The sequence below is a fragment of the Babylonia areolata genome, chromosome 2 (assembly GCF_041734735.1).
Source record: "Babylonia areolata isolate BAREFJ2019XMU chromosome 2, ASM4173473v1, whole genome shotgun sequence".
Classification (NCBI taxonomy): Eukaryota; Metazoa; Mollusca; class Gastropoda; order Neogastropoda; family Buccinidae; genus Babylonia; species Babylonia areolata.
This window is the reverse complement of record NC_134877.1, coordinates 40787303-40814707: the sequence shown is the minus strand read 5'-3', so window position 1 is coordinate 40814707 and position 27405 is coordinate 40787303. Positions and strand designations below refer to the sequence as shown.

The window sequence follows — 27405 nt, the reverse complement described above, 5'->3', positions numbered from 1 at the left end:
GATGGTGGTGGTGTGTGCTGACAGAGGACTGACGGGTGCAGGGATGGTGGTGGTGTGTGCTGACAGAGGACTGACGGGTGCAGGGATGGTGGTGGTGTGTGCTGACAGAGGACTGACGGGTGCAGGGATGGTGGTGGTGTGTGCTGACAGAGGACTGACGGGTGCAGGGATGGTGGTGGTGTGTGCTGACAGAGGACTGACGGGTGCAGGGATGGTGGTGGTGTGTGCTGACACCCAACGGGAGATAAGTAACCACCACATTAGGTACTCCATGAAATATATGAATATATTAAGGATATCATATAATTATCTCAAGTTCGCCACAAACTGAGCGGCATCATTACATTATCAAAATAGTGCGCCTGGTGTGTTCCAAATTTCGTTATCAGGAAATGTTACACAGATTATATACAAAGCGAAAAAAAAAAATCCTTTGAAGAGAACCTCAGAAACAACTTGTGTAACAGTTCCCAGACAAGCGTCTCTTGGCGTGAAGTTCTACGTCAACCAGTCACGGTTCTGTCTCTTGGCGTGAAGTTCTACGTCAACCAGTCACGGTTCTGTTTGTGGGTGTGTGCAAAGCCACACACTGGATCCATCTCAGATTTTGCGAACTAAAATGTAAACATTGAGATGTCCAAGTTTGGATTCCCTTGGGTCCTGAGCTAAGAACTCATTCTCCAGACGTTCGTACAGCTCGTCCACCACAGCCTCTTTCACAGGGGCGCTGCGCGTGCTGGAAAGGCCCCGGATGAAGGCATGGCTGGACCATAATCTGTGTTTGTTGACGACATCTTTGGCCCAGGTGGCGCGATCGTCAACACCTTCTGTTGACAAGAAAGACAAGTGGAAAGACCAAATAACAGAGAGGTGGAGGAAGCTAACAAAAAGAAGTAACAACAAGATGGATATAGGAAAAGAGGCCTTTGGTAGAAACGGTAGCTTTGGACACGCGAGTGTATATGATTTATAGTGGAAGTATAGCCACTTCCGATGTTTCGAAATCAAATGAAAGGATGGCTTTGCAGCTACAAAAACCGGGTTAAATCAATAAACACTTTAAAAAAAATCAACCAAAAAAACCCAACAACAAACATTTACTCAGCAAAGTCAATAATGGACGTCCTAAATGGTATGTGTTTTAACAAAATGTAAAATGTAATCAGGACAAAACGGGTGAGACTGAATTTCAACGTGTACCCAACAGGGATAATCATCCATTCATTTATTTAGGTTTTTCTTTGATTCTTCATCAGTGTTGTTATTATTATCATTAGATAATAATCATATATCATGTGGAGTGATGGCCTAGAGGTAACGCGTCCGCCTAGGAAGCGAGTGAATCTGAGTGCGCTGGTTCGAATCACGGCTCAGCTGCCGATATTTTCTCCCCCTCCACTAGACCTTGAGTGGTGGTCTGGACGCTAGTCATTCGGATGAGACGATAAACCAAGGTCTCGTGTGCAGCATGCACTCAGCGCACGTAAAAGAACCCACGGCAACAAAAGGGTTGTTCCTGGCAAAATTCTGGAGAAAAATCCACTTCGATAGGAAAAACAAATAAAACTGCACGCAGGAAAAAATACAAAAAAAGGGGGGTGGGGGGGTGGGGGTGGCAGGGGGGTGGCGCTGTAGCGACTCGCTCTCCCTGGGGAGAGCAGCCCGAATTTCACACATAGAAATCTGTTGTGATAAAAAGAAATACAAATACAAATTATTATTATCATTATATTTAATATTTTCGTTGTTCTTGTTCATATCATTATAAATTTGATGATAACGATGATTGTTATCATTACTGTTATGTTGTTGTTTGTTTGATTTTAAATAGAAATGAATGTGCAGATCACAAACAGGGAAAATAGAGTCAAACACAGTTCATGCAGCGGGGCTGTTCCAGTTGGATGCACATGATTACTGGTATTTCTCACAACGTAATATAACAGCTGGGTGATGACGACGGTGATGATAATGATGACGATATTCCAAGTGACTTGTCTGCAGTATTATCCACTATACTGACAAAATGTTTCAAGTGATATCACATCCAACCCGTGTGGCAAATCTTTCATATGACCTCGATACGGTTTTGTCCACCTTCACCAGACACCAAAGACTCCGGTGGGAACTCGCCACGAACATGGGAGTGGATCGGGGCTGGGGCGATTGAAACTGAGCTCACCATTTGATGATGAAGATGATGATGATTATACTGTGAGATGATGATGATGGTACAGTTATGGAGGTTCAGGAATACGTAACAAGGTTTCCTTTCGTAATACATTTCAGTGCCAACCAGGCTTGGTTGGGGCAGACACTTGAAGCGCTGGTAAGGAATTTTTTAGCAACATTCCCGAGAGCTTTTCTTAAAAAGTGGATTGTGTGGTTTCAGTCTTCCCAAGAGATCCCATAGCAAATTCAACTCTGGCTAGGGGGAGGCCACAGGCAGAAAAACCCAGCCTCTGACAGGGCTTGAATCCACGTCCCTCCATTCATCTGTCCTTAAGGCTGACCATTTCTCCACAGCGGCTGGTTCTCAGGTGACCTATGTCTAGATGTCTCCAGTTAAATCGTCCAGTCTGCCTTCTCACCTTCATCCAGCTTCTTCTGCCATTTCAACAGTTCCTGGCAGGGAATGAACACCAACTCAGCATGCGAGAGACTCAGACCCGCCTTGGTCACCTTGGAGTTGGGATCGTCAAACGGGGCTCTGACCTCACGCAGATATGGTATGTTGCGGTAAAAGTTGGTGTCCACAAATTCCTCCTGTAACCGCAAACAATGACGACGGAAAACTAGCAACAGGAGCGGCAATCTATGCATCAGAGGAATGACTGAATTCTGAACATGGGTGGTGAACAAAAAAATATATATCTACAGGTAATATTTGACTGAAGCGTGGTGATGGTGAACGGATAGTGTACTTCTCAACACTCGCTAACGATCAGACATTAAGCGTACTGTGACGACAATTTTTTTTTTAATTAGGAAAAATGGTCAAATCATGTTTCTTGTAAAAAAAAAAAAAAAAAAAAAAAAAAAAAAAACAGTTGTCGCCACTCAAGTCGACCTCACGTAATTAAGTCAACCCATTGTGTAAGTCGCCACGTTTCTTTGGCCCCGTCCAGCCGTCTTCTTTATCTCTACGTTTTCCAAGCTTAAATCGACCTCGTGTGAGTGGATGGATTCCTCGCACACGTCGACCCAGTTCTTGTGCCCCAGTAAAGTTCCCAGCCCCCGATAAGTCGACACTCATGTCATGTCATGCTCCGGGCTTAAACCGTGCGTGTTGCGAAATATTGCTGTAAATACTTCCATCAACCTCTCCAAAGCCACGAATGTAGCTGGAAAGTTTCTTCAGTCTACTGTATTTGGGAAGGCCCAGAAAGCCCGGATTCTATTTTGAAAAACAAAACGAAAACAAACCAAACAACAAACATGTGTGTTGGTTGTCGGCCTTTCGTGTCAACCATGATTTGCGAATTGCCTGATATGTTCTGAGGCCCCCCCCCCCCCCCCTCACCCTCCCACCACTCCCCCACCCCCGCCTCAACAAGAATCGCAAGCAAAGCTCTGAACTGGACACCCACCCACAGGCCAAAAAGTGAGGACGGCCCAGGATTAACTCACTGGCATGTAACAAACAGTAGACCTCAGATTTATCGACAGACATGGAAACGTGATTGCCTGATGCACGCTGGAGGTCACAGCAAAGCTATGTATCTTTAGCGAATGGACGACGACGTGCCTAGACGAGGAGAAATCAGCCCTCTCACCATGCTCGTGTCGTCAACCAATACTTTCAGGACGCAGGAATTCAAAGAATCCCATTGAATATGTTTGGGACGTCAGTGAACAAGCCGTGTATGCCAGTGACAACCAGCGTTGTACATTCCCTGAGCTTGGGACTGCTCTCCAGGAGGAGTGGGACAGGATTCTCCAGCAGCAGGTACAAAACTTCCTTTGCAGCACGAGGAGGCATTGCAGCACGAGGAGGCATTGCAGGACTGTTTCCAAGGTTCAAGGGGGTCGCACTCATTACTGACTGTTCATTTTGTGTTTTTTCAACTCTAATGCCCATTAATCGAGATTGATGTTTTCCTCCCATCCCCTGTTCATGGTTGATTTGGGGGGATCTACCCCATCAATTGTTCACGGGTGAATTCTCATTGTATAGATTCGTGGACAGGAAACATAATTTGACCATTTTGTCTTGAATTAAATACATTTTCTTCCTCCTCACAATGTTTTCAATGCCTGATCCTTAGCGAGAGTTCAGCAGTATATATCCAGCACTGCACCAATCTAACACCGAGATGGGGAGTGAGCAATCACTTCAGTCACTATGTTAACAACACCAGAATGATTAAACCATGGAATATCGATGACAAACGTGACAATGTCAAAATAATGTTTACATATCCTAAAAAAGGCAATAAGACTACCAATGACACCATCAGGATGATGGCGAATAACAATCCGTCACTTGGTTTCTTTTAGTTTCAGTTTCAAGGAGGCATGCAGGCTGATCAATGGATGCTATACCTCAGCAAAACAACAACAACAACAAAAAACAACAACCAGAAAAGATTTCTGGCCAATGTATAAACCCAACGTACTGATCAGGAATGGGGGGCTCACCACTGGTGTGTAAACCATTAACCTACAATAAAACGAAATAAATATTCCAAGGCATTATGTTGATCATAACCATCGTTATTATCATTATCTTTTTCTTATCTTTTATAATTATTGTTGCCATTTGTGTGTGGTGGCGTGCTTGCGAGTGTTCGTGCATTCGTGCTTCCTGCAGAGATGTGTCTTCCAGAGGTCGTCGTGAGTGGGTGGATGGTTGTTCAGAGGAGGTACTGGTCGTCGTGAGTGGGTGGATGGTTGTTCAGAGGAGGTACTGGTCGTCGTGAGTGGGTGGATGGTTGTTCAGAGGAGGTACTGGTCGTCGTGAGTGGGTGGATGGTTGTTCAGAGGAGGTACTGGTCGTCGTGAGTGGGCGGATGGTTGTTCAGAGGAGGTACTGGTCGTCGTGAGTGGGCGGATGGTTGTTCAGAGGAGGTACTGGTCGTCGTGAGTGGGTGGATGGTTGTTCAGAGGAGGTACTGGTCGTCGTGAGTGGGTGGATGGTTGTTCAGAGGAGGTACTGGTCGTCGTGAGTGGGTGGATGGTTGTTCAGAGGAGGAACTGGTCGTCGTGAGTGGGTGGATGGTTGTTCAGAGGAGGTACTGGTCGTCGTGAGTGGGTGGATGGTTGTTCAGAGGAGGTACTGGTCGTCGTGAGTGGGTGGATGGTTGTTCAGAGGAGGTACTGGTCGTCGTGAGTGGGTGGATGGTTGTTCAGAGGAGGTACTGGTCGTCGTGAGTGGGTGGATGGTTGTTCAGAGGAGGTACTGGTCGTCGTGAGTGGGTGGATGGTTGTTCAGAGGAGGTACTGGCACGAGTGAATCCAGGCACATTTTTTTTCTCTCTCTGTATGTGTGGGGTTAGGTACATTGCAGGGGTGGGGTGGGGGTGGGTGGGGGGAGAGGTGAGGAAATGGAAACGAAATGTGAAGCGCTTTGAGCAGTGTTCATGAAATAAAACGCGCTTTATAAATGTCCATTCTTCCTCTTCTTCTTTTTCTTGTTACTGTGGGTCTGTCAGCGGTTTCATCGACTGCATTACAATGCAGTGCAGTTCAACGTAACATGACACGTTACGACCTGACATGACTCAAGACAACGGCGAATGACACATGGAAATGAGACGTAATACAAGCCAGTGCAAGGCAATGGGGTGCAATGGGGTGGAATACAAAGTAATGCAGTGCACCGTCTATTTTCCCAGTCATTATAATGAATGTGCAATATGTAGGAGGAATAATGTGCAATATGCGGGATGAATGTACAATGGAATATGTCCAGTGCTAACGTCCATATTCTTAATATATTTCTGTTTAATAATTACGATGTAATAATTAATTGCAATGTTTTTAAAAGCGAATATGTGAAATGCATTTATTTGAGAACATATGTTTATTACTCTTGTTCAATCAAGTAATCCGCGTGTGTGGGGGGGGGGGTTGGGGGGTTGGGGGGGGGGTGTGTGTGCTGATTATCTGGTTGCTTTTTTTTCCGCAATTTATCTTCATTCTTATCTTATCTGTCTATTATAATCAATGTGCAGTATAGTAGGCTATGTTTATAATTATATTCAAATAATGTTTCTTAATTCTTTCTGTTTTTACATTAAGAATACTAGTTATTACCTGCAGTGTGTGGATGTATGTATGAAACGGTGTATGTGATATTTTTTACAATTTTATCTTCGTAATATTAGTAAAATGCTGTTGTTGACTTTTACAGTTATGGTCCCCATGTTGTTTACTTGTCTATGTTGTGATAATGCACCTGACCAAATTTCTCCAGTTGGAGATAATAAAGTTATTCTTATCTTATCTTATCTTATCTTATCTTATCTTATCCAGTACCTGGGTGATCTTGCCCTCATCTCTCATTTGTCGCCACACTCTCAACAACCCCTCCTCAAAGTCTTGAGTGCTCAGGCGCATACCATTGATCTTCATCTCTGGGTCATCTACAGGCATGGCCACACACAGGAGTCCCCCTGTAAAGGTGATAGTTATGTCATAGGTGACGTCAACACCAAGGGATGCACGCGAGATCAACATCAGTGACGTGATGATTTATACATTCGTTCTAACGTATAAAAGGTTTGATTGTTCGCTCGCCATTAAAACTGAAAAAATACAGCAAAACGCAAGTATACCAAGTAACTCCGTCCTCTTTGGAAACAATTCTAAAACTCTGCCTGTTGAAAGTGGCCTTTGGATATGATTAAACAGTCATTTGTTTGTCTCCTCTTCCACCACCTTCGTGTCCCCCCCCACCCCCACCCCCTCTCTATTGAAGTCTTCATGTTGTATGTGTGGTTGTGCGTGTGTGTGTGTGTCTGTGGGTGTGTGAGTGTGTGTGTGTGTGTGTGTGTGTGTGTGTTGTGCGTGTGTGGGCGCGAGTGTATGTGCATGTTTAGGACAAATCATGTACTTTTTGGTGTGATTGTTCATATTTCCAGTTTGTTGTATAGGCCTATGTATTATCTTGGAGTATATAGGTTTTCTTCTTTCTTTCTTCTATTGTTGGCCTGTGTTTTCTTGTGCTGCTGTGTGCTATTATGCATAGTTGTTTTTGTGTTGTTTCATGCGAGGCACTTAGAGCCTATTATATGGAGAGTTTGCGTCATACGAGTGCTATATATTATCATTATAATATATAATGACTATAACATTCCCTTGAAAGCAGTCAGTCACACAGAATGTGAAATTATAGGTAACGCTTTGCCAGTCAAATGGAAAGTGAAATTACAAGTGATGCTTTTTTTCATCGAAAAAAACCCTCTTCTATTCGTTGCTGTTGAACTGCAAGTTTCTTGATGCCTTCTTGACCTAATTAGATAAGGGTTAATTTCGCACGATCGTTGATATGCAGAGGCTGACTTTTCAACAAACATGTAAACCTAAACCAGCACTTAATCATTATCTGTAATAGTATTGAAGCCTGAGCAGCCGTCGCAGGTAAGTTTGTTTTCTTGATCCTCAAGTTTTGGACAAAGTGTGCCCCCGAAAGCGGAGTATGGCTGCCTACAAGGCGGGGTAAAAACGGTCATACACGTAAAAGCCCACTCGTGTGCATACGAGTGAACGTGGTAGTTGCAGCCCACGAACGAAGAAGAAGAAGAAGTTTCAGTTTCAGTAGCTCAAGGAGGCGTCACTGCGTTCGGACGAATCCATATACGCTACACCACATCTGCCAAGCAGATGCCTGACCAGCAGCGTAACCCAACGCGCTTAGTCAGGCCTTGAGAAAAAAAAAATATATATATATAGAGATAAGCTTACATAAATAAATAAGTAAATAAATAGATAAATAATAATTATGATATAAAAAAGGTAGTGGTAATGAAAATAATAATAAAATAATAATAATAATAAATAAATAAATAAGACAACAATGATGATAAATAAGCAAATAAATGTAAAACATGAAGACACACATTCACACATACACCCACACATGCATAACAGATATGCACCAAGAAGAGGAAGACAAAGTCTGTTAAATGTACTGCCACAGCAGCTGTGCGCTTACTCAGCTCAAAAGTGCAAACATCGAAAGGAGTTTGTATTATACTCCATGTTTGGTGATACATATACTTACCCTGTCAAACTGATGCAAACTAGGCCTATTGGTTTGCTCTGCTTGGCCAAATTTCGCGCAGCTAACAGTGAAAAGACGACCCGTCTTGCCCGGTCCGCTCTCAGCCAATCAAACGTCTCTAAAAGCTACAAGCGCTGAATCATTCCATGGCCATCGAGAAAATGCCCCATGAGAATCACGGCAGAGACGCGAGGATGGACGGGCGGGCATTCGAGTTTGACATGGTAAGTATATGTATCACCAAACATGTGTATTATACAAACTCCACCTTGTGGTGTCATATACTGTACCATGTCAAACTGATGCAGAATTTAAAGCAAATGGAGGAGGGCAACGCCTACTGGTTCGTATGGGGAGCCCTTGTAACCAAGACGGCAGTGTTAGCCGCGACAAAGGAAATCCCCTTGGAACCATCAGCCCTGATCATACGGAAATCCCTGAGGTAGAAGTTGATGAAGGAATTCTCAAACCGCCAGAAGGCTGCCTCCAAGACATGCTGCAGTGGCACTGAGTGCTGGGAAGCAGCCGAAGTAGCTATGGCCTGCACTTCGTGTGCTCTGGGATTAAGACAGCTGATATCCCTTTGAGAATGAGTGTAAGTTTTAAGAATGACTTGGGAAACCCAGCGGGAAATGGTAAACAGGAAAGGGGCAAGGGACAGACCAAACGGGATGGCTGAGACCTAGAACACCTTGTCCCTCCACATGAACCTCAGGTACCGACGGGACGCCGGATGAATGAGGATATGAAAATAAGCATCTTTCAAATCGGCAGATGTAGCCCAATCGCCCTGTTGAATAGTCTCTCGAATCTGTGCCTGTGTGTCCATCTTGAATTTGATTTTGGAGGGGAATTTGTTGAGGGGGCACAATTTCAAGACTAGTCTCCACCCTCCCGAGACTACTGGAATCACGAACGACCGGCCTTAAAAACCGAGGCCCGAGTCCGAGAGTTGAGATATCGCCCCTGTGAGGAGTAGGTGCTATATCTCTGTCTCTAAGATGCTTTCCTGCTCCACCGAGCTGGGCACACACCCATACATCCAACCATGCTAGGGATGGTGGGTGCCACACCTTCTCAGTGAGGGCATCCCTGGATGCAAGACGGACCCGTGAGTGCTGAGAGGGGACAAACACCCACTCAACTCCCTGTAGGACTGAGGGCTGGGTGGGTGGAAACTGCAGGCTCTCCCGGGCCGAGTGGGGTGACTCGGCAGCTGTCGGTCCTGACAAGGAGGCCGTTGTGACCGTGGAGATCACCTGTGGGGTGACAGAGGCCCAATTTGTGGACTGAGTGGCAATACTGGCCGAGGAGCTCGACCCGACCGACAAGAAGTCTATCCCACTTGTCGAGGCCGTGTGTGTCACCCTGTGAGATGTGCTGGGTTGGATCCGGGGGAGAGAGGACAAGGGGTCCTGGCAAAACAGCGTGCACCATAGGTGTGCCCCAGTATAAGTAGAATGGGGGAAACCACCCGTGGGCGCCAGCCATCCTGCGACCCCAACCCCAAGGGTCACTGGCGTCTTGACCTCCATGAAGGGAAAAACCTAGCCAAGTCGGAGGGAGGTCAGGTCCAACTTGGGTGTCAGTCCTGCAAGAAGACCGGTGGGCTGACTGCCCGGAACCACCTGACATGCGCAGGGGAGGCTGGCCGGATAGCGGGAAGACCTGCAAAGCAGGTGGCCACGCGCCCCAAATCCCCTCCCATGGGGAGACTGAGGTGGCTTGGCCTGGGGTGGGCAAAGTAGAGTCCCCCCCCCCCCCCCCACCCCCGTGAGTCTTGCCGAGTCTCAATCCCAGCATCATGATTCCTGCTGTCGTGGGATGACGTACGAGGCATGGTAACCGCACTTAGGCACCCAGCGAAAAATCCGACCCCCAACAGATGAAGGAAAGACAGGATCGTCTGAGAGGTAGAGGGGGCAGAGTTGAATCGAGTATACAAAGGTAAGAATACAATAAAATCAAGCTGCATGCAGGAAAAACAGGCCAAATGAACACGCTTAATAGCAAAAAAAAAAAAAAAAAAAAAAAGTGTAAGACGAAACAGAGCATAAACCTGACAAGATGGCGTCGAGAGCCTTGGCCAAAGGAATGATTCAGTGCTTGTAGCTTTTAGAGGCGTTTGATTGGCTAAGAGCGGACTGGGCAAGAAGGGGCATCTTTTCACTGTTAGCCGCACGAAATTCGGTCAAGCAGAGCAAACAGATAGGCCTAGTTTGCATCAGTTTGACATGGTACAGTATATGACACCAAAATGGGAGTTGCGTCTGACTTTATAAATTGTCTGAATACTGCAACGGATATCTATACTCCCGCTATTTTAAAAATATTTTTTATAAGAACCAAGGTGGTGTTTACTGTATGTATGAATATGGCCACGAGAATAGCGGAAGAGGCAATTGCTGTTGTGACTGTATGGGCATGAATTTGATGATAGTGGAGAGAGTTTTGCGCGCCCATGTTACATCCCAAATCTCTGGGCCAACAGGGCTAAAAGAAAGTCGGCCTTGGGAGGGTCGGCCTTGGGAGGGTCCCTAATAGCCATTTAGTTTCCTAATGACAACCACTAAGCTCACTCCACACCATACTCTCCTTCCCATTACACCTCCCCTAAACATTGTGACTTCCCAGACCTCAAGATCTCAAGCGCAGGTGGATTTGTTTGGTCACATTGGCAATCTTTTCAAAACGCGGTCATATCACAGCACTCAGAGATAACCGTATAAGAATTTTTAATAAAAGTGATAGGGGGAGCAGTGGCTGACAGCGTGACAGCCATTGCCATCCGAACCATGCACCACAGACCTGACTTGAGTTCTCTGGCACGGTGTAAGAGAAAGGTCTCCCAGTCCTCAGCAGCCTGGGCTTCCACCAGCTGACGTTCTTCCTCTGTGGCGTCCGGGTAACGCTCTAGGGAGTTCTGGAACTTTGTCGCTCTGAAAAAAAGTACCGGGGTGAATGTCAGAGATGAAGAAGAGCCCTGTAGGTCTTTAGCTGACTTAAAGAAAGACGGGCAGAAAGAGGGGCAAAGAGAGCAATGGGTGATTGGGGAGGGGGGTGGTGTTCGGTATGAGTGAAATTGAAATTACCTTTGCTTACTTATGGATAAGCACAGCTTTTCCGTCTTTTTTCTGTGTGTATGAATGTCGTTTTATGTCGTGGTGTTTGTTTTTTTTATGCAAAACCAATACATACACAAATCATACAGATAATAAAACTTTAATATATCAATTGAGAAATCATACCAAGAACAATACAGTTATACAAATACTGAATTCGGAGACACGCTATGAAAAGCAAATATCAAAAATATGATGAAGACATCAAAGTAAAAGCATCATATATACGTTTCATGCGTTCACTCCACACATTCCAAATGACGTATAATAGTACTTAACAAGTGAAGTAAGGCCTTCAAGACTGGCTTGTGATACACACTAAAAAAAAAAAAAAAGAAAAAAAAAGAAAAGAAAAAAAGAACATATTATTAAAAAAAAATTTTTTTCAATGTTTTTTTTTTAATTGTGAGAGTGTGTTTTCATTTATCATAAAGCTTAGGATTAAAAAAAAAAAAAAAAAAAAAAAGGCAGGCACAAAAGCAGATTCGAACCCAGCCCGTTTTGGTCAAGGGTAAGAACACTTACAGCGCTATTAATACTTCGAATTTACCAATGACGTTCAAAAATTGAAATTTAAACACTTTCTTTAGCGTGATAAATCGATTACTGTATTCGAGGTGATAACGCCGTTTAAATTATGTTATTTTTGTATATCTCGCGCATTTATGAAATAATTTAAAGTCCACGTAAAGGAGACATTGCCATCAACTCAAGCACACAACATGTACCCGTTTTCTCCAAACCTGCAAAGATCCGTGTTCGACAGACGTTACACTCGGAAACTGCGACACAGTCCGTTCAACTTTTTTCTTTTCTGTTCATTCTCGTTAATTCAGTATCCACTTAAAAATATTCATATGCAGTAAACACGTCCGTGATGTAGTTAGTGTCACTGTACGTGTTCTGTCCAGAACTTATATTTCTTTTCTTTTAATTGCGAACAAGAAAAAAATGAGGTCGTGCCATTTTCAACCAACCGTTTTCTGAATCCGGATCCTCAACGAAATAAACGGTTCACGATCAGGAAATACAGCTTAATCCGGAAGATATACGACCTTTTATTGGTATGGCTGTGAAGGTTTTTCCCCCACTATTTTCAAACCAAATTTGGCATTGGTAGACAATGTTAACGTTAACCAAGGGCACACACACGCGCGCGCGCGCGCACTCTCTCTCTCTCACACACAACCGAACACCGGATTATTACATATACTCACGTTGTTTACACAAGTGAGTCAAGGATACAAAGAATAAATCATCTTTCAATAGCACAAGAGTATTAAACATCGCACATGATTACAAGTGCTAGTAAGTGAGAGAAGAGACTTTGACACATTTGACATTTTATTGCCTTGGAATAAGTGAGCCACTGAGCCATAAAGTCAAGGAATGAATCATGTATTTGCTTCGCTTGATAATTAAGATAAATAAACGCTACATGCTGCTCTTAAATTACTTATTAACAAGAAAGGCAAGGCCTTCAAGACTCACTTGTGATACACTTTTTTAAAAAAAATCCAAGTTTTTATGTATTGAGTATAATGCATTTACTGTTATATTTATATTTTTTGTATTCTCTAAACTTGGCACTTTGATCTGATATTCGACCCAACAAAGGATCTGTCATTATTATCATTTTTTGTTTAAACAGGAACTTCTTTTGCTAAGCATGGAAGTTTTATTTTTGCAAACGTTTTTGTGTAGATAGCAGAACAAGGGAAATTACTCTGCTGGGGAACTTAGTTTGCTTTAAACTGATCTTTCTCATCTTAAACATTACATTTTGAAATTATACTCAATACATAAAAAGCTTGGATTTTTTTTAAAAAGTGCATCACAAGTGAGTCTTGAAGGCCTTGCCTCTCTTATTTCAAAATGTAATGTTTAAGATGAGAAAGATCAGTTTAAAGCAAATTAACTCCACTAGCATTACAGAGTAATTTCCCCTTTTTACTATCCGCACCAAAACGTTTCCAAATAAATAAAAATTCCATGCTTAGCAAAAGAAGTTCCTGTTTGAACAAAAAATGATAATAATGACTGCTCTAGCTGTTGGGTCAGAATATCAGATCAAAGTGCCAAGTTTAGAGAATACAAAAAATATAAATATAACAGTAAATGCAGTTTGCATATAATTAGGCTTCATTCTTTATTTTTTTGTGCCAATCCCAGAAGCGCAATATTGTTTTAAACAAGATGACTGGAAAGAACTGGATTTTTCCTATTTTTATGCCAAATTTGGTGTCAACTGACAAAGTAGTTGCAGAGAAAATGTCAATGTTAAAGTTTACCACGGACACACAGACACACAGACACGCACACACACACACAGACAACCGAACACCGGGTTAAAACATAGACTCACTTTGTTTACACAAGTGAGTCAAAAAACTCTCTCTCTCTCTCTCTCTCTCTCTCTCTCTCTCACACACACACACACACACACACAGTGATACACACACACACACACACACACACACACACACTTACGGCTTGGATAGATAATGAGCTGACGATATGGAAATGATGAAATGAGCGGTGTTGTCAGGAAGAATCTGGAAAAGCACATACAAATACGAGGGCCCTTCAATAAGTGATGGAATAGGGAGGAACTACTGACGTCATGATAGTCATTATTACGTCATTATATACCGCAAGGTCATAATAAGGAAAAAAGAAAACTTTCAGACTGCTACGTAAAACCATGTGTGTTCAGGAAGGCAAGATGTCAGTACGGGGTGACGGCCCCCCTGGGGCTGAAATTGACGGATGATCAGATCGTGTTTGAGACATCATTACAGGAAAGGAAACAGGGGTATACCAGTACGATCCAGAAACAAAACAACAATCAGTTGTTTCGGTCTTTCCAGATGAAAGTGCACCTACAAAATTCCACCCTTCCGAGAGTCATTCCAAACAAAATTTAATGGTTGCATGTTTCTTTGGAAAATCAGGCCATGTCGCGACCGGACCCCTCAAAGAAAAAAGGACAGTAAACTCTGAGTGGTACGCCACTGTCTGCCTCCCAAAGGTGTATGAAGCATGGTGTTTACGCTGTCCAAGAAGTGGAACAAGAGACAGCCCCTTGTAACTGGTTTTTGTTCCCTGAGGAGAAGCAGCAGGTGAAGAGGGAAATGTTCCAGTGTGCAGAAGATGCTTCTTCGGGGGTCTCATTATGGACATACCCCAGGTCACGTGGGCTGACGTCATAACTTCGTTTGAGCGGAGTGATGAGGTGCATACAAACTCAAGGGGAGTTCTTCGAAAAAGCTGAGTGAGCAAGAGGTTTGTAACATTCCTAGAATTGCTGTACTGCAAGACACGTTGAAGGGCCCTCTCGACTGTTGGCCGCCGTTCTTTCTCTGTCTCTGGACCTTGCAATTGGAATGAACTTCCTCTTTCGCTTCGTCAAGTCTCCACACTCAGCTCTTTCAAGTCTGGCCTTAAAACCCACCTCTTCCCAAAATAGCCTCCCTTCCCTGCCTCTTCCTTGTCTTCAGTTTCTCCAGTTTTAGAGTTATGCGTGCGTGAGAATGACTGGTGCGAAAGTGCTTAGATTTGTCTATGCACAAGATTCAGCGCTATATAAGTACCGTTATTATTATTATTATTATAATGACAAACTGATATAAAACGTGGGGAAGAAATAATAATCATGGTTGCAGTGGACCCTATGTACATCATACTAATAACACTGTCAAGTTAGCTTGTAAGTAGAAACATCGAAAAGTCCGTGTGTGTGTGGGGGGGGGTGCAGTTTTTGACATCGTCGATTTTATCTTGTGCATTCAGTGTGTTAGGAATACTGTAAAACAACCTTATTTGGTTTTGTGCATTCCCAACCGTGACATGAACTAAGCGCTAACCTTGCTATAAGCAGCATTACCAACAACTGTATACTAGTATGAGCATCATCATCATCATGGTCATTATCATTCTCGTTAATGTCAAAACAAAAAGGAAAATATACCTGTTCAAAGAAGCTGGTACCAGAGGCCATTGGAAACACTCGCTTGAACTCGTTGAGGTAGCAATAAGGGTTCGGCATCAGTCCTGAGAGAGAGAGAGACAGAGAGACAGACAGACAGACAGACACAGAGAGAGGGAGAAAGAGAGAAAGCAATAAAGTAAAGAGAGAGACAGACAGACAGACAGACACAGAGAGAGGGAGAAAGAGAGAAAGCAATAAAGTAAAGAGAGAGACAGACAGACAGACAGACACAGAGAGAAGGAGAAAGAGAGAAAGCAATAAAGTAAAGCGTATAATGGATGTTACAGAAAGAGGGGGAGAGAGCGAGACAGACAGCATCATAAAACATGTAATGGATGTTAACCAGAAGACAGGGACAAAGACAGCGAGACAGACAGCATCATAAAACATGTAATGGATGTTAACCAGAAGACAGGGACAAATAGAGCGAGACAGACAGCATCATAAAACATGTAATGGATGTTAACCAGAAGACAGGGACAAACAGAGCGAGACAGACAGCATCATAAAACATGTAATGGATGTTAACCAGAAGACAGGGACAAAGACAGCGAGACGGACAGCATCATAAAACATGTAATGGATGTTAACCAGAAGACAGGGACAAAGACAGCGAGACGGACAGCATCATAAAACATGTAATGGATGTTAACCAGAAGACAGGGACAAACAGAGCGAGACAGACAGCATCATAAAACATGTAATGGATGTTAACCAGAAGACAGGGACAAACAGAGCGAGACAGACAGCATCATAAAACATGTAATGGATGTTAACCAGAAGACAGGGACAAAGACAGCGAGACAGACAGCATCATAAAACATGTAATGGATGTTAACCAGAAGACAGGGACAAAGAGAGCGAGACGGACAGCATCATAAAACATGTAATGGATGTTAACCAGAAGACAGGGACAAAGACAGCGAGACAGACAGCATCATAAAACATGTAATGGATGTTAACCAGAAGACAGGGACAAAGACAGCGAGACGGAGAGCATCATAAAACATGTAATGGATGTTAACCAGAAGACAGGGACAAAACGATTTTGAAAAACTGTCATACATGGACATGCCTGACACACTCTTCACGACAACCCAGAAAACCAATTGATTCAGAATGGAGGTGTATCCCCATTCCTCTTATGATAGTTGGTGTTGTATACTACTTTGTGGCAGAACATCCATTTTGTTTGTTGTCCGAATAGAAAGGAAAGTCAACGTCCGTGCAGCAGAGACACTGACGTCATTCATTTTTATGACACCACCTTCCAAACAATTGTAAACTGCACAGCCGTGACACTGAGTTTAAGATACGAACAGTCTTTCTATACATGGATCTAATTTCCAGCAGTATATTCTGAGCAATGTCCCATTACAGGACATAACAAAACAGAAATATTATTTCCGGCTCCTGGTAGATGTAGGCTATGCATCAATACAATTATTTATTTTACATTTGAAGCAAAACTGGTTATATTTTAACTGAAATTGATAAATAAAAGTGCTAACAGCCTTTAAAAGTTTACAGAAATTTAATGGTAAAGTAATTCTCAAAAACTTAAATGAAATGTGCAGAAAATATATATATATATATATATATATATATATATTTTTTATCTATATGCAAGACAGATTTAGGTTGTTGTTGTTTTTTGCTGACAGTTTATTCTCAGAGAATATAATTTTGTTCAGATATATCACACACACAGAGAGAGAGAGAGAGAGAGAGACGAACAACGGTAATCATAATTTATATTGATTCATTCTGTTTTTACACAAAAGTCTCTCCCTCGCACCCCTAAAAAATCAAATCATTAAAAATAAATAAAATAAAATAAAATAAAAATAAAAAAGAAGAAAGAGAAAAAGAAAGAACACCGAACCGACCATGAACCCATCTGAAGAGAGAGTTGAAGTCACTGGAGGCCTGGTCTTCATACACAACCTGGATGGGGATTTCACCGTGTTTCTTCCGCACCAGTCCTGCAGATAAAAAGATAAAAAGTGGGGTGGCTATGTAAGTGTTGTGTTTCAACTTCTGATCGTATAAAAGGGTACTAGTCTGATTCATGTAGAGTACCCCCATTCTGCCTCTCTCAATCACAGTCTGTCTGCCCCCCCCCCCTCCCCCCGTTTCTCTCTCTCTCTCTTTACAGTTTCAATAATGATGCCTGTGACCTATATATAATCAAAAGTTCGCATTCTCAATCACACACACGCACTGTCTCTTTCTCTGTATCTCTCTCTCACTCTCGTGTGTGTGTGTGTGTGTGTGTGTGTGTGTGTGTTTTCTACAGTTTAACGTCTATTCACTATAAGTGTTTTTAGACGGAAAGGAATAAAGTAAAGTAGTGGATAACTGCCTTTTTGCTTGTGCGTTAACACTATTTGCTTTATTTATTTTTTTTATAGCTTTTTTCATCTCTAAATGATTGGGGGGTGGGGGGGGGTACTTTTAAGTATATTTTGAATTTTGACTTCTTTTCTTTCATTGCTGCTTCACAAGCCTAATTCCACCAGATATTACCAGAGTGCTTATGATCTTTAACCTTCTTCTTCTTCTGCGTTCACTCGTATGCACACGAGTGGGCTTTTACGTGTATGACCGTTTTTACCCCGCCATGTAGGCAGCCATACTCCGTTTTCGGGGGTGTGCATGCTGGGTATGTTCTTGTTTCCATAACCCACTGAACGCTGACATGGATTACAGGATCTTTAACGTGCGTATTTGATCTTCTGCTTGCATATACACACGAAGGGGGTTCAGGCACCAGCAGGTCTGCACATATGTTGACCTGGAGATCGTAAAAATCTCCACCCTTTACCCACCAGGCGCCGTCACCGTGATTCGAACCCGGGACCCTCAGATTGACAGTCCAACGCTTTAACCACTCGGCTATTGCGCCCGTCGATCTTTAACCGATTTGAACTTTGGAATAGAGTCATTTGCAGCGGTGATGACTGCATTTGTAAATATCGAATATAAACTGTTGACATCTGTATCGTTTATGTCGTCAATTTGAAACGATGAAAGTAAACTTCTGAATTTATCCCAGTTCGCAAGTCTGTAATTAAATTTTGGAATTTTATCCTCGGTTGGATCTATCGACTGAGATATTTTTGATTCAAGTCTTGAGATAATAGGCAAATGATCACTATTAAGAGTGTCATTCAGTGTGTGCCAGTCACATATTGGTGCCAGATCTGGTGAGATTAAAGTAAGATCTATGGCAGTTGCTCTATGACTTGGATTGTCTGGGACACGTGTTATTCTGCCATCGTTAAGTAGGTATCGAGAAGCATCTACAATGTTTTCAGTAAAACGATTGCTAGTGATCGACTGGCAGCCTGTCTCCCAAAATGGCGAGTGTGCATTGAAGTCTCCCGTGATGAGAACTTTTTTGTCCTGGTCTGTCCGTGAGGTTCGAATCCACTCTGTATTAAGTCATTTGGACCCTGAGGTAGGTATACAGATATGACAGTTAAGAGTGAAGAATTAAACTGGACTTTTACAGCACAAGAATGAATATTTGGTATAGTGGGAGGTAGACTAAAAAAATCTTGGTAAAAGTCGACTTACTTGGGATAAAAGAGGCGACGTATCGAGCCACAAGCTCTTCTTCAGGCAAATGAAATGAGTGAGTGACAGACAGAAAGGTACAGACAGAGAGGGAGAGAGAGTAAAGTTCAGGAAAGGAAAGTGATGAGAAGTCACAGGAAAGGACACAAAGCAGGGTGAGTAGAACTGTCAGTGTGAATGTATGAGGGAAAGAAAGGGTTCTGAAAGTGAAGGGAGAGGGAAGGTGGGCAGGGGGTGAGAGGGCAGGAGTGGGGGAATGGGGTGGAAGAGACTGTTAGTGTTAGGGACATATTAACAAGGAAGTAAAATAATAAGTGAGAAAAAAAAAATTTTCAAGATTAAAAAAAAAGAAAAAAAAGAAAGAATATTTGGTATATCTGGTGGAACGGGGCTAGGGCATGGAGTGTACTTGACCCCTTCTCGAATGTATATCGCTGTGCTGATTTTCTCATTGGTATCCACCTTTTGATGTAATGGTGGAAAGTAGTAGTGACTAAATTTAGGAAGTTTATCTCTCTTAACATTTAGAGATTGAAGTGCTAGCAAATGATAGTTATGATTCGCCAGGTGTTGCACTAAGTGATCACAGTTTGTACCAACAGATCGACAGTTCCACTGATTCGCCAGGTGTTGCACTAAGTGATCACAGTTTGTACCAACAGATCGACAGTTCCACTGAAACACATTTAGGTTGTCGACCGTCATTGCTCGAGAAAGTTCAGTGATTGTCTCTAGTTGATCACAGTTTCAGAAAGTTAACTAATTTAACGGAACACAAAAAAAAATATATTAAACTAAATAATAATACTAATAATAGATAATTAAAAAGAACTGGTAGGTTATGAATCAATAAACTAAACGAGTATGTATGAATGATTATAGTGTTGAAAACGGAGATTAAATAGTAGAACAGTTCACAGCAGAGCGTCCTGGTGTTCACGTGGGAATAAATCAAATCTGAACACAAGTAAAAGTTTTGCCAGTGATCAATACGAAGACCAGTCTATCAGGTTGCTGAATGGGTTGTAGCATGTGGGCTGGGGGAAGGCGGGGTAGGCATGGTGCTGATAGCGATGGGCTGATCGGGCAGGTCTCCTGGGAGTCTCCCACAGCAGGTCCCTGACAACACGCCCCACGTTCCCTGCCAGTAGACTGGTCCCCTTCCTCGTGAGGTGCAAATTGTCCCGCAGATGATGAAGTTTTATGTTGGTGTTATCTACAAAAGAAATGTTTTTCTCGTCATAAAACTCGGAAGTTAGCATGGCGTTGAACAGCTGACGTTTCATTTCTGTGCGTTCATCTTTCACGACCGTAATTTTACTTACGACGACTTTCGTTGTTGGGTGTTTTTTCGCCGTGTCTTTTAAGACGTGCACTAGAGATTTTACATGATTTTTCAGGGTCAGCTGTTTTCAGGTCGTTAATGCCACAATGAATGACCACTGCTTCGGGTTGTTTTTCACCAGAGCCAAGTTCTTGTAGGCATTCATAAGGTACACAACTTCAAGTCAGTGCTGCTTACGCTACCGATTCAGCTAGCACACAGGTAAAAGGTACATTGGAACAAACCCAGATACTTCCTCAAAAAGGAAGCGCCGGGCCTGTCCTCATACCGATCTTCTGGCATGTGCACACAGCAGCAAAGACAGAAGAAATGTGCCAACACAAATAAGCTTTTATTCAAGACTGGCATAGCCTCTTTAATTCTGAATAAGCCACACAGAGTTACCACTCTTTGCTGTAGTGTTCTCCTTTGTTTATAACTATGACAGCTGGGTTCTTAAAAGCCAGTTACAAACTTTTTTTCTTTTTCTTTCTTTTTTTTTGTGAATGGAGAGAGTTACCACTCTTTACTCTTTACTATTTGTTAAATCATTTCATCTCCTGGCCTCACTGTTTGTTAATTTCCAAAGGAGAACGGAGAAGAAAAAGAAAAGAAAAGAAAAGAATAAATGAATTAATACATAAAAAACAAAAAACGAATAAAAAAAACAACAAACAAAACCCCCCGAAAACAACGGGGAAAAAAAGAAAGAAAAAAAGTCGCAACTACTTATTTATCTTTTTTTTAATTTTTAATTTCTAATGTAGTATTCTTTATTTCTTTCTTATGTATGTTTGGTGCGCATCTGTTATGCATATGTGGGTGTATGTGTGAATGTGTGTCTCCATGTTTTACATTTGCTTATTTATCATTGTTGTCTTTTTTATTTATTGTTATTATTATTATTACTACTTTTTTTATATTATATTTATTTATTTATTTATGTACGCTTATAGTTGACTTCATCAAGTTTTTGCGCCTTATACATATTATTAGCAGTGGTAGGTTTTTTTTTAATGTATTTATCTATTATTTGATCATCCCTTATTTATTTATTTTTTCTCAAAGCCTGACTAAGCGCGTTGGGTTACGCTGCTGCCTGGTCAGGCATCTGCTTGGCAGATGTGGTGTAGCGTATATGGATTTGTCCGAACGCAGTGACGCCTCCTTGAGCTACTGAAACTGAAACTGATCTTGTAGGCATTGTTGCGCAGCACTCACTGTGGGGGTTCGTTTCTTTGATGCATGGAACCAATATGAGTGCCCAAGCCGATTTCTTTCTACGCCATTCATGACTGAATCGTGAAGAATAAGGGTTTTCGGAAGTTCTTGTTTGTTTTCATTTGATTTCTTTTTTTAGTTAGAAGTTTCTTTTGTTTGGGTTTTACGTCATTTCTCGCGTATTGCGTGATAGATAAATTGACGTCATTCTTGGGCTTGGCAACTTTTTCCTCTCGATTTGGGCCCATTGCGTTAGCATTCTGCCTAGCTTTTGGTGGAGTGCAGGCTCTCGGTGTGGACAGCTGCCCTGGTGTGGCAGAGGGACCCGACCTCACTGCTTCTGCGTATGTTGGTGCTGTTGAAGTGCAGGAGTCGGTTTGTGCCCCTCTGGTTTCCATGGGAACACCAGCCAGTCTGATGTAAAGTTGTCTTCTTTTGCTCCTCTATCGCTCCCTCAAGCAGTGAAATTCGTCCACACAGTGCCAGAATCACCTCTCGCAATTACGTAAGGGCATCTGCATTCCCGCACACCGCAGATGTCGATGGAGACTGCACTGTGGCCGGCGAAGGTATCACTGTCAGCTGTTGCTTGTCTCGCCGGTCGATCTCGGTAGGCAATGTTGCTGGACTGAAGGCATCATCCACAGATGCCCCAGTATGCCGTTTTGCGCCACGAGTCGTCTTTGGTGTCGTAGCATTGCTGAAACTTCTGGTTCGCATTTTTCAGTCACTGAGAAAACTTTTACTGCAGTTGAAATTCATCTGCCAGTACGCTCCGCCATTTTGTCTTGTGTGTGTGTGTGTGTGTGTGTGTGTGTTTCCGTCCCCTCTCTCGCTGTGTAAACATGTGCACTCTTGTTAAGTTAGCAAGATCAAGCATTCAGCCCACCAAGCAACCCACTCACCAATGATCTCTTTCATCAACGGCATGGTAGCGTAGCCATCAGCTGCTCCATAGTCCGCCATGGTGAACACTGCGTCTTCCTTTGTACTGACAGGGATGGAATCTGTGATGTGGAGAGATACAGCATGATGCTTTGCTTTCGATATATATAAACATGATTGAACTGTATAAGTATTTGTATAAAAGGGGGGCGGTGGTCGTCTTATCCGAAACATCGTTGTTTGAAAGGGAAAAGTACTTAATTCGAGACAAAAATAATAGCTATCGGTTAGGAACAGTTGTTTTCGTAATACATAATCTAACTCTGCAATATGCACCTGTGGGACTGTGAGCGTCGGTAGGTGAGAGAGTGGGGAAGGGACTGCCCTTCCCAACTCCTCCTCACTAAAAAGAAAGAAAAAAAGTCACCTGTGCTGGTCAGGCAACCAGGCTAATGTCGGAACGAACCTCCAGGTCCTAGAGAGGAGCGGCCTGCCCAGCATCGAAAGCCTTTGCTGGACAGGACACATTGTCCGCATGACAAACGGCAGGATCCTGAAGATGCTCTTGTATGGCCAGATGAAGGAAGGCCACCGCGAACTTGGAAGACCCTGCAAGCGCTTCAAGGACACCTTGAACCTCAAAGCCTGTGACATAGACATCACTTCCTGGGAAACCGATGCCCTTGACCGCTCTCGCTGGAGGATGCTGTGCTGTAGTGGCATAAAGACGTTTGAAAACAAGGAAAACGCTGGCCATTAAGGAGAAGCGTGAGCGAAGGAAGCAGGGCTCAACTTCTGGAGACGTCTTCCCTTGCAACACCTGTGGGAAGTGCTGCGCATCTAGAATCGGCCTCTTCTCCCATATGAGGACACACACCGACAGGTAAGCCTGCCTGCCTACTCATCCGTTGGTCCGACGGGAGACTCCATCATCACCATCATTATGTTCTCCCAGGTCAGTCTTGGTCAGTGGCCAGTGGTGGTCTGGTGGTCAGCAATGGTCACTGGTGGTCAGCAATGGTCATTGGTGGTAGACCTTCAAGTGACCATAAACCCCCCCCCTCCCCCCACTCACACCCCTTACCCAGGCGGAAGGGGGGATTCATGATTTCCCGAAAGTTTTATCATTTTGCCATCCAAATACACGTGTCTGCCAAAAACGAATTACGGTATGAATATACCAGGGTATGATTAAAAAAGACACTTGTCGAGAAAGTGTGTGATCAACAAAAATGGTATGTTGTTATCAAAGAAGTGCCCTATTTGACTAAGATTAGGTTTGTAGAGTTTCATATTATATCACTCAGTCTTTTGCTATCAAGAATTACCAGCTAAAATGTACCTCAGCGTTACAGGCGTTCTGTTACTGATCTGTTTGTTTTCAGTGGTATTTTTCTTTCCAGTTAGAACTTATTCCATAAAGTCCTTCTTGGTTTTCTTTGTAAATTGTGACGAATTACACTGATTAATTTTAAAACCATCATCAATAATGAATCTCATATCGCGGCGAAACAGTGTGAATGTGTGTGTGTGTCTGTGTGAGTGTGTTTGTGTGTGTGTGTGTGTCCGTGCGTGAGTGTTTGTGTGTGTGTGTGCGTGTGTGTGTGTGTGTTCACCGAATAATGTATTTACTGTGTGTCAGCGGGATGCACACAACGTATATGTATGTGTATAAGTGTGTGTGTGCGAGCACAGAGAGAGAAAGAGAGACTGACAGAGGGAAGAGAGAAAGAGAGAGAAAGAGAGACTGACAGAGGGAAGAGAGAATGAGAGAGAAAGAGAGACTGACAGAGGGAAGAGAGAATGAGAGAGAAAGAGAGACTGACAGAGGGAAGAGAGAATGAGAGAGAAAGAGAGACTGACAGAGGGAAGAGAGAAAATGAGATAGACACAGAAAGAGATAAACTGACAGAGAGGGGTCAGTGACAGCCGCGCATCATTTTTTGATGCCTCGCTACATTGTCGCGCCGACGCCTGACTGAACTTGTAGCGAGGCATGTCACTCGCACAGGCGTGTCACTCGCACACCCACCACAAATCTCCCCAGGCATCACGCATCACGCTCCATATTGGGAAAGTCACGTGCTGTCAGTGTCGCCCTGACGATAATTTATTGCTGATACTGAAGACGAAATTATGGTTGACTGTTGCCATGAAAATACCCCCCACTTTTTCCGAGGAAGAAAACAAAAAACTTCGTTGTTTTTTTTTTTTTATGATGTTTTTTTTTTTTGTTTTTTTACATTTGAAATAGGACAACATTTAGATATAACATGCTTTTGTTGTTTTATACTGTTTCTTTATTTTCTTTTGACGTTTTTTCAAACACATCACCACGTTTCCTTGAATTTATTCATTGCACACCCTATCCAGTTATTCTGTCACTTTTCCATGCATGATATTGATCATTTGATCAATCATTCAGTCACTCACCAGTCACTATATTAATTGTTACATCAATCAAATGATCTCTCATCTGTTAACTGTCTCAAACAATGTAATGAAATAAAATCTGTGTTGTTTAGCATGCCATTTTGCTTGTCCATTCATCCATGCAATTAGATAAACTGGATAAATTTATCATAATTCATACTTACATATTCATTTATATGTATTCACTGATTTCATTTTATTCACTTCATGTGTAAGTCATCAATATTTCATTTATAAACATGCAGTGGAATTTATTCATTATTTCATTTTATTCGTTTACTACTAAATTGTGGACCTGTTTTAATTTTATCACTATTTTGCTTCTTTGCCATCCAGTTTTCACTGACCCTTTAGTGTTGATGTGTGAGAATCCTGTACATGCAATTGTGACAGTTCTTTTCTTCTCCATATCAGTTGCACAGCTTCATAAAATAAACTGTGCCTGTTATAACTGCAGATACAATCGGATTCCAACATTTTACAGTTCCAAACAAAATGGTCTGAAAAGAAAGATAAGAAATTACAACTGCAATCAGACCATGAAGGATAAATCAATTATGTAAGCATGTATTTGTGTTGAACCAACAGTTCTCCAATAGGAAGTAACACAAGTTACAATTGAAAACATCAAAACACACTGATATTATACAATGGTGTGTAAGTTAGCAAACAGTGTTATTAAAACACTGATATACATAATTACAAGTCATTTGGCAAACTCTGTAAGAACAAACTGCTGGGAAATGTTTATTTCAGCTGAAGCTGAAATAAGACAAATAAGTATGATAGGTTGGGAAGTTAAAATGAAGTTAAAATAGAAGTGTGTACAGCTCTAAAGGATATTTGGAAATCCAGTTATCCTCACAATTTCAGTCAAAGATACTTTCGTTCTCAGAATATTCTGAGGCAGGAATTACAAACGTTACCATGTGAGTTTCTGTTCTGAGTAGTAAGTCAAAATTTTTGGGGCACTCACAGAAATCACTCTTAAACAGACATGCATTCAGATGTAATGACAATCTTTTCATCCAAACAGTCTAATCGTTTACTTCCAAAACACTTTGTTTTCATGATTAATTGAGCAACGTCAAACGAATGAATCGAGTCCAAACGATGTCAGCCATTTTGTGTCACGTGAAACGAGCGGATCTCGTGATTGGTTGCTCCACGCACGTCCGTCGCTTTTGTTGCGGGGAAATAGGTCAAGTTCTATCGAGGAATTTGACGCGTGGCAACGGCGATCTTGCTGCGTGGCTGCGCGACTCTTGCTGCCTGAATACCTCGCACACGGGGCGCTGCACGTTTTTGCTGCTTGTCGCGTGAAACTTGATGCTTCGACACCCCGTGTGCGATGGGCCCGGACTACAAGGCAGCGAGCCCACACAACAGCGGGCCCAACACACATGTCGCTTCTCAACTGAAGGCGGACGGCTGGTATGAAGAGAACATGATGAACACATTAATCATTCCACAACACATCTTTCATCAAGCAGAAAGCATTATCAGTCACAAATATATACATACATCTGTATTTGACTGTTTTGGGATATTTGTGAGAGGGAGTATCGACACGGGGAGTATCGGGCTGACCCCGTTTTGACACTAGTGATCGGCAATGAAATACTTCGTTCAAACCAACTACAACCCAGTTATACATGTATGATATGAATCAGATTAATAACAGAAATGTAAACATCTGCGAAACACGCAATAAAAGTGTCTAGGTATTGTAAAAACATATTTTGTTCAAATCGGCATTGACGAAGAAGAAGAGAGTTTTGTGGGGCCGAAATGCTGTCAGACATTTCGTACCATCGCATGCCTATAACTTAGGTGTACACGGAAAGCGATACACGAGAAGAAAGATTAATCATTTACATTTTAATGCACAATCTAAATTCCACGGTAACTATATTGATTTATAGAAAACGAAAGTATTTTGTATGTTTCAACTGAGTGGATTTCGAAGATAGCGCCAAAATTCATTCACATAAATATTAATTTAAAAGACTGAGTTATAGGCTTTCTGGCCAAGTGATATCATTGCAGTTGAGAAGTATGATCTTTCTGAAGCCCCGGCAGTAACATAAAAACTATAATCTCATCTATAAGATAGTGTTTATAATTTAACAAATTGCTGGGGAAAAAAAATCATACGGTTCCTCGACTTGTGACCGATTTACCGACTGCCCCATTAACCTTCGGCGCGTCGCAAGTCGTCTGCTAAGCTGGCCGAACGACGATTGTTGCCAAACTGGCTACATTTGTGTTATGGATGGGTGTCATTTCACCATGTATTAGTTTTTATGTTATTATATAAAAACATGTTTTCTTTATTACAAAATTATTTAGAGTCTAAACCCACCAGTCACACGGCTGAGTTGCACACACAAAGAAAAAAGTTGTATACGTCAGACGCCGATGCAACAGCACATGGGCAGACTGAACAGCACTCACCCAAAGCTTGCAAAATGCGGTCCTTCATCAGTTCAGTTTTCGCGTGTCCTGCAGCACCCATCCTGTGACCATAGATGCCTTGGCTGGGTTCCCAAAAGGAAAAGCGACTGACATGCGCCATGGTTCTCCTGTCTGGCTCCTCTCTGTAGACTGGTAGGTTTAC

At 42.5% G+C, this 27405-nt stretch overlaps 1 protein-coding gene across 1 annotated transcript; it reads right to left on the bottom strand.

The window, feature by feature from the left end:
• Window positions 1–27405, bottom strand: LOC143279448 (uncharacterized). The gene is made up of 9 exons (XM_076583491.1): window positions 27243–27405; window positions 22373–22474; window positions 17230–17325; window positions 15320–15402; window positions 13840–13904; window positions 11036–11166; window positions 6481–6617; window positions 2592–2766; window positions 1–827 (listed from the first exon to the last, which is right to left on the bottom strand). Exons 1-9 carry the CDS (start codon window positions 27361–27363, stop codon window positions 601–603), a joined length of 1137 nt encoding a protein of 378 aa, XP_076439606.1. The 5' UTR covers window positions 27364–27405; the 3' UTR covers window positions 1–600.

Excerpts from the sequence above, each read along its gene's own strand:
- LOC143279448 (XM_076583491.1), bottom strand. The coding sequence starts at position 27,363 with ATGGCGCATGTCAGTCGCTTTTCCTTTTGGGAACCCAGCCAAGGCATC. Across the intron at positions 22,475-27,242 it reads CCGCATTTTGCAAGCTTTGG|ATTCCATCCCTGTCAGTACA; the intron begins GTGAGTGCTGTT and ends TCCACATCACAG. Across the intron at positions 17,326-22,372 it reads GTTGATGAAAGAGATCATTG|GACTGGTGCGGAAGAAACAC; the intron begins GTGAGTGGGTTG and ends TTTTATCTGCAG.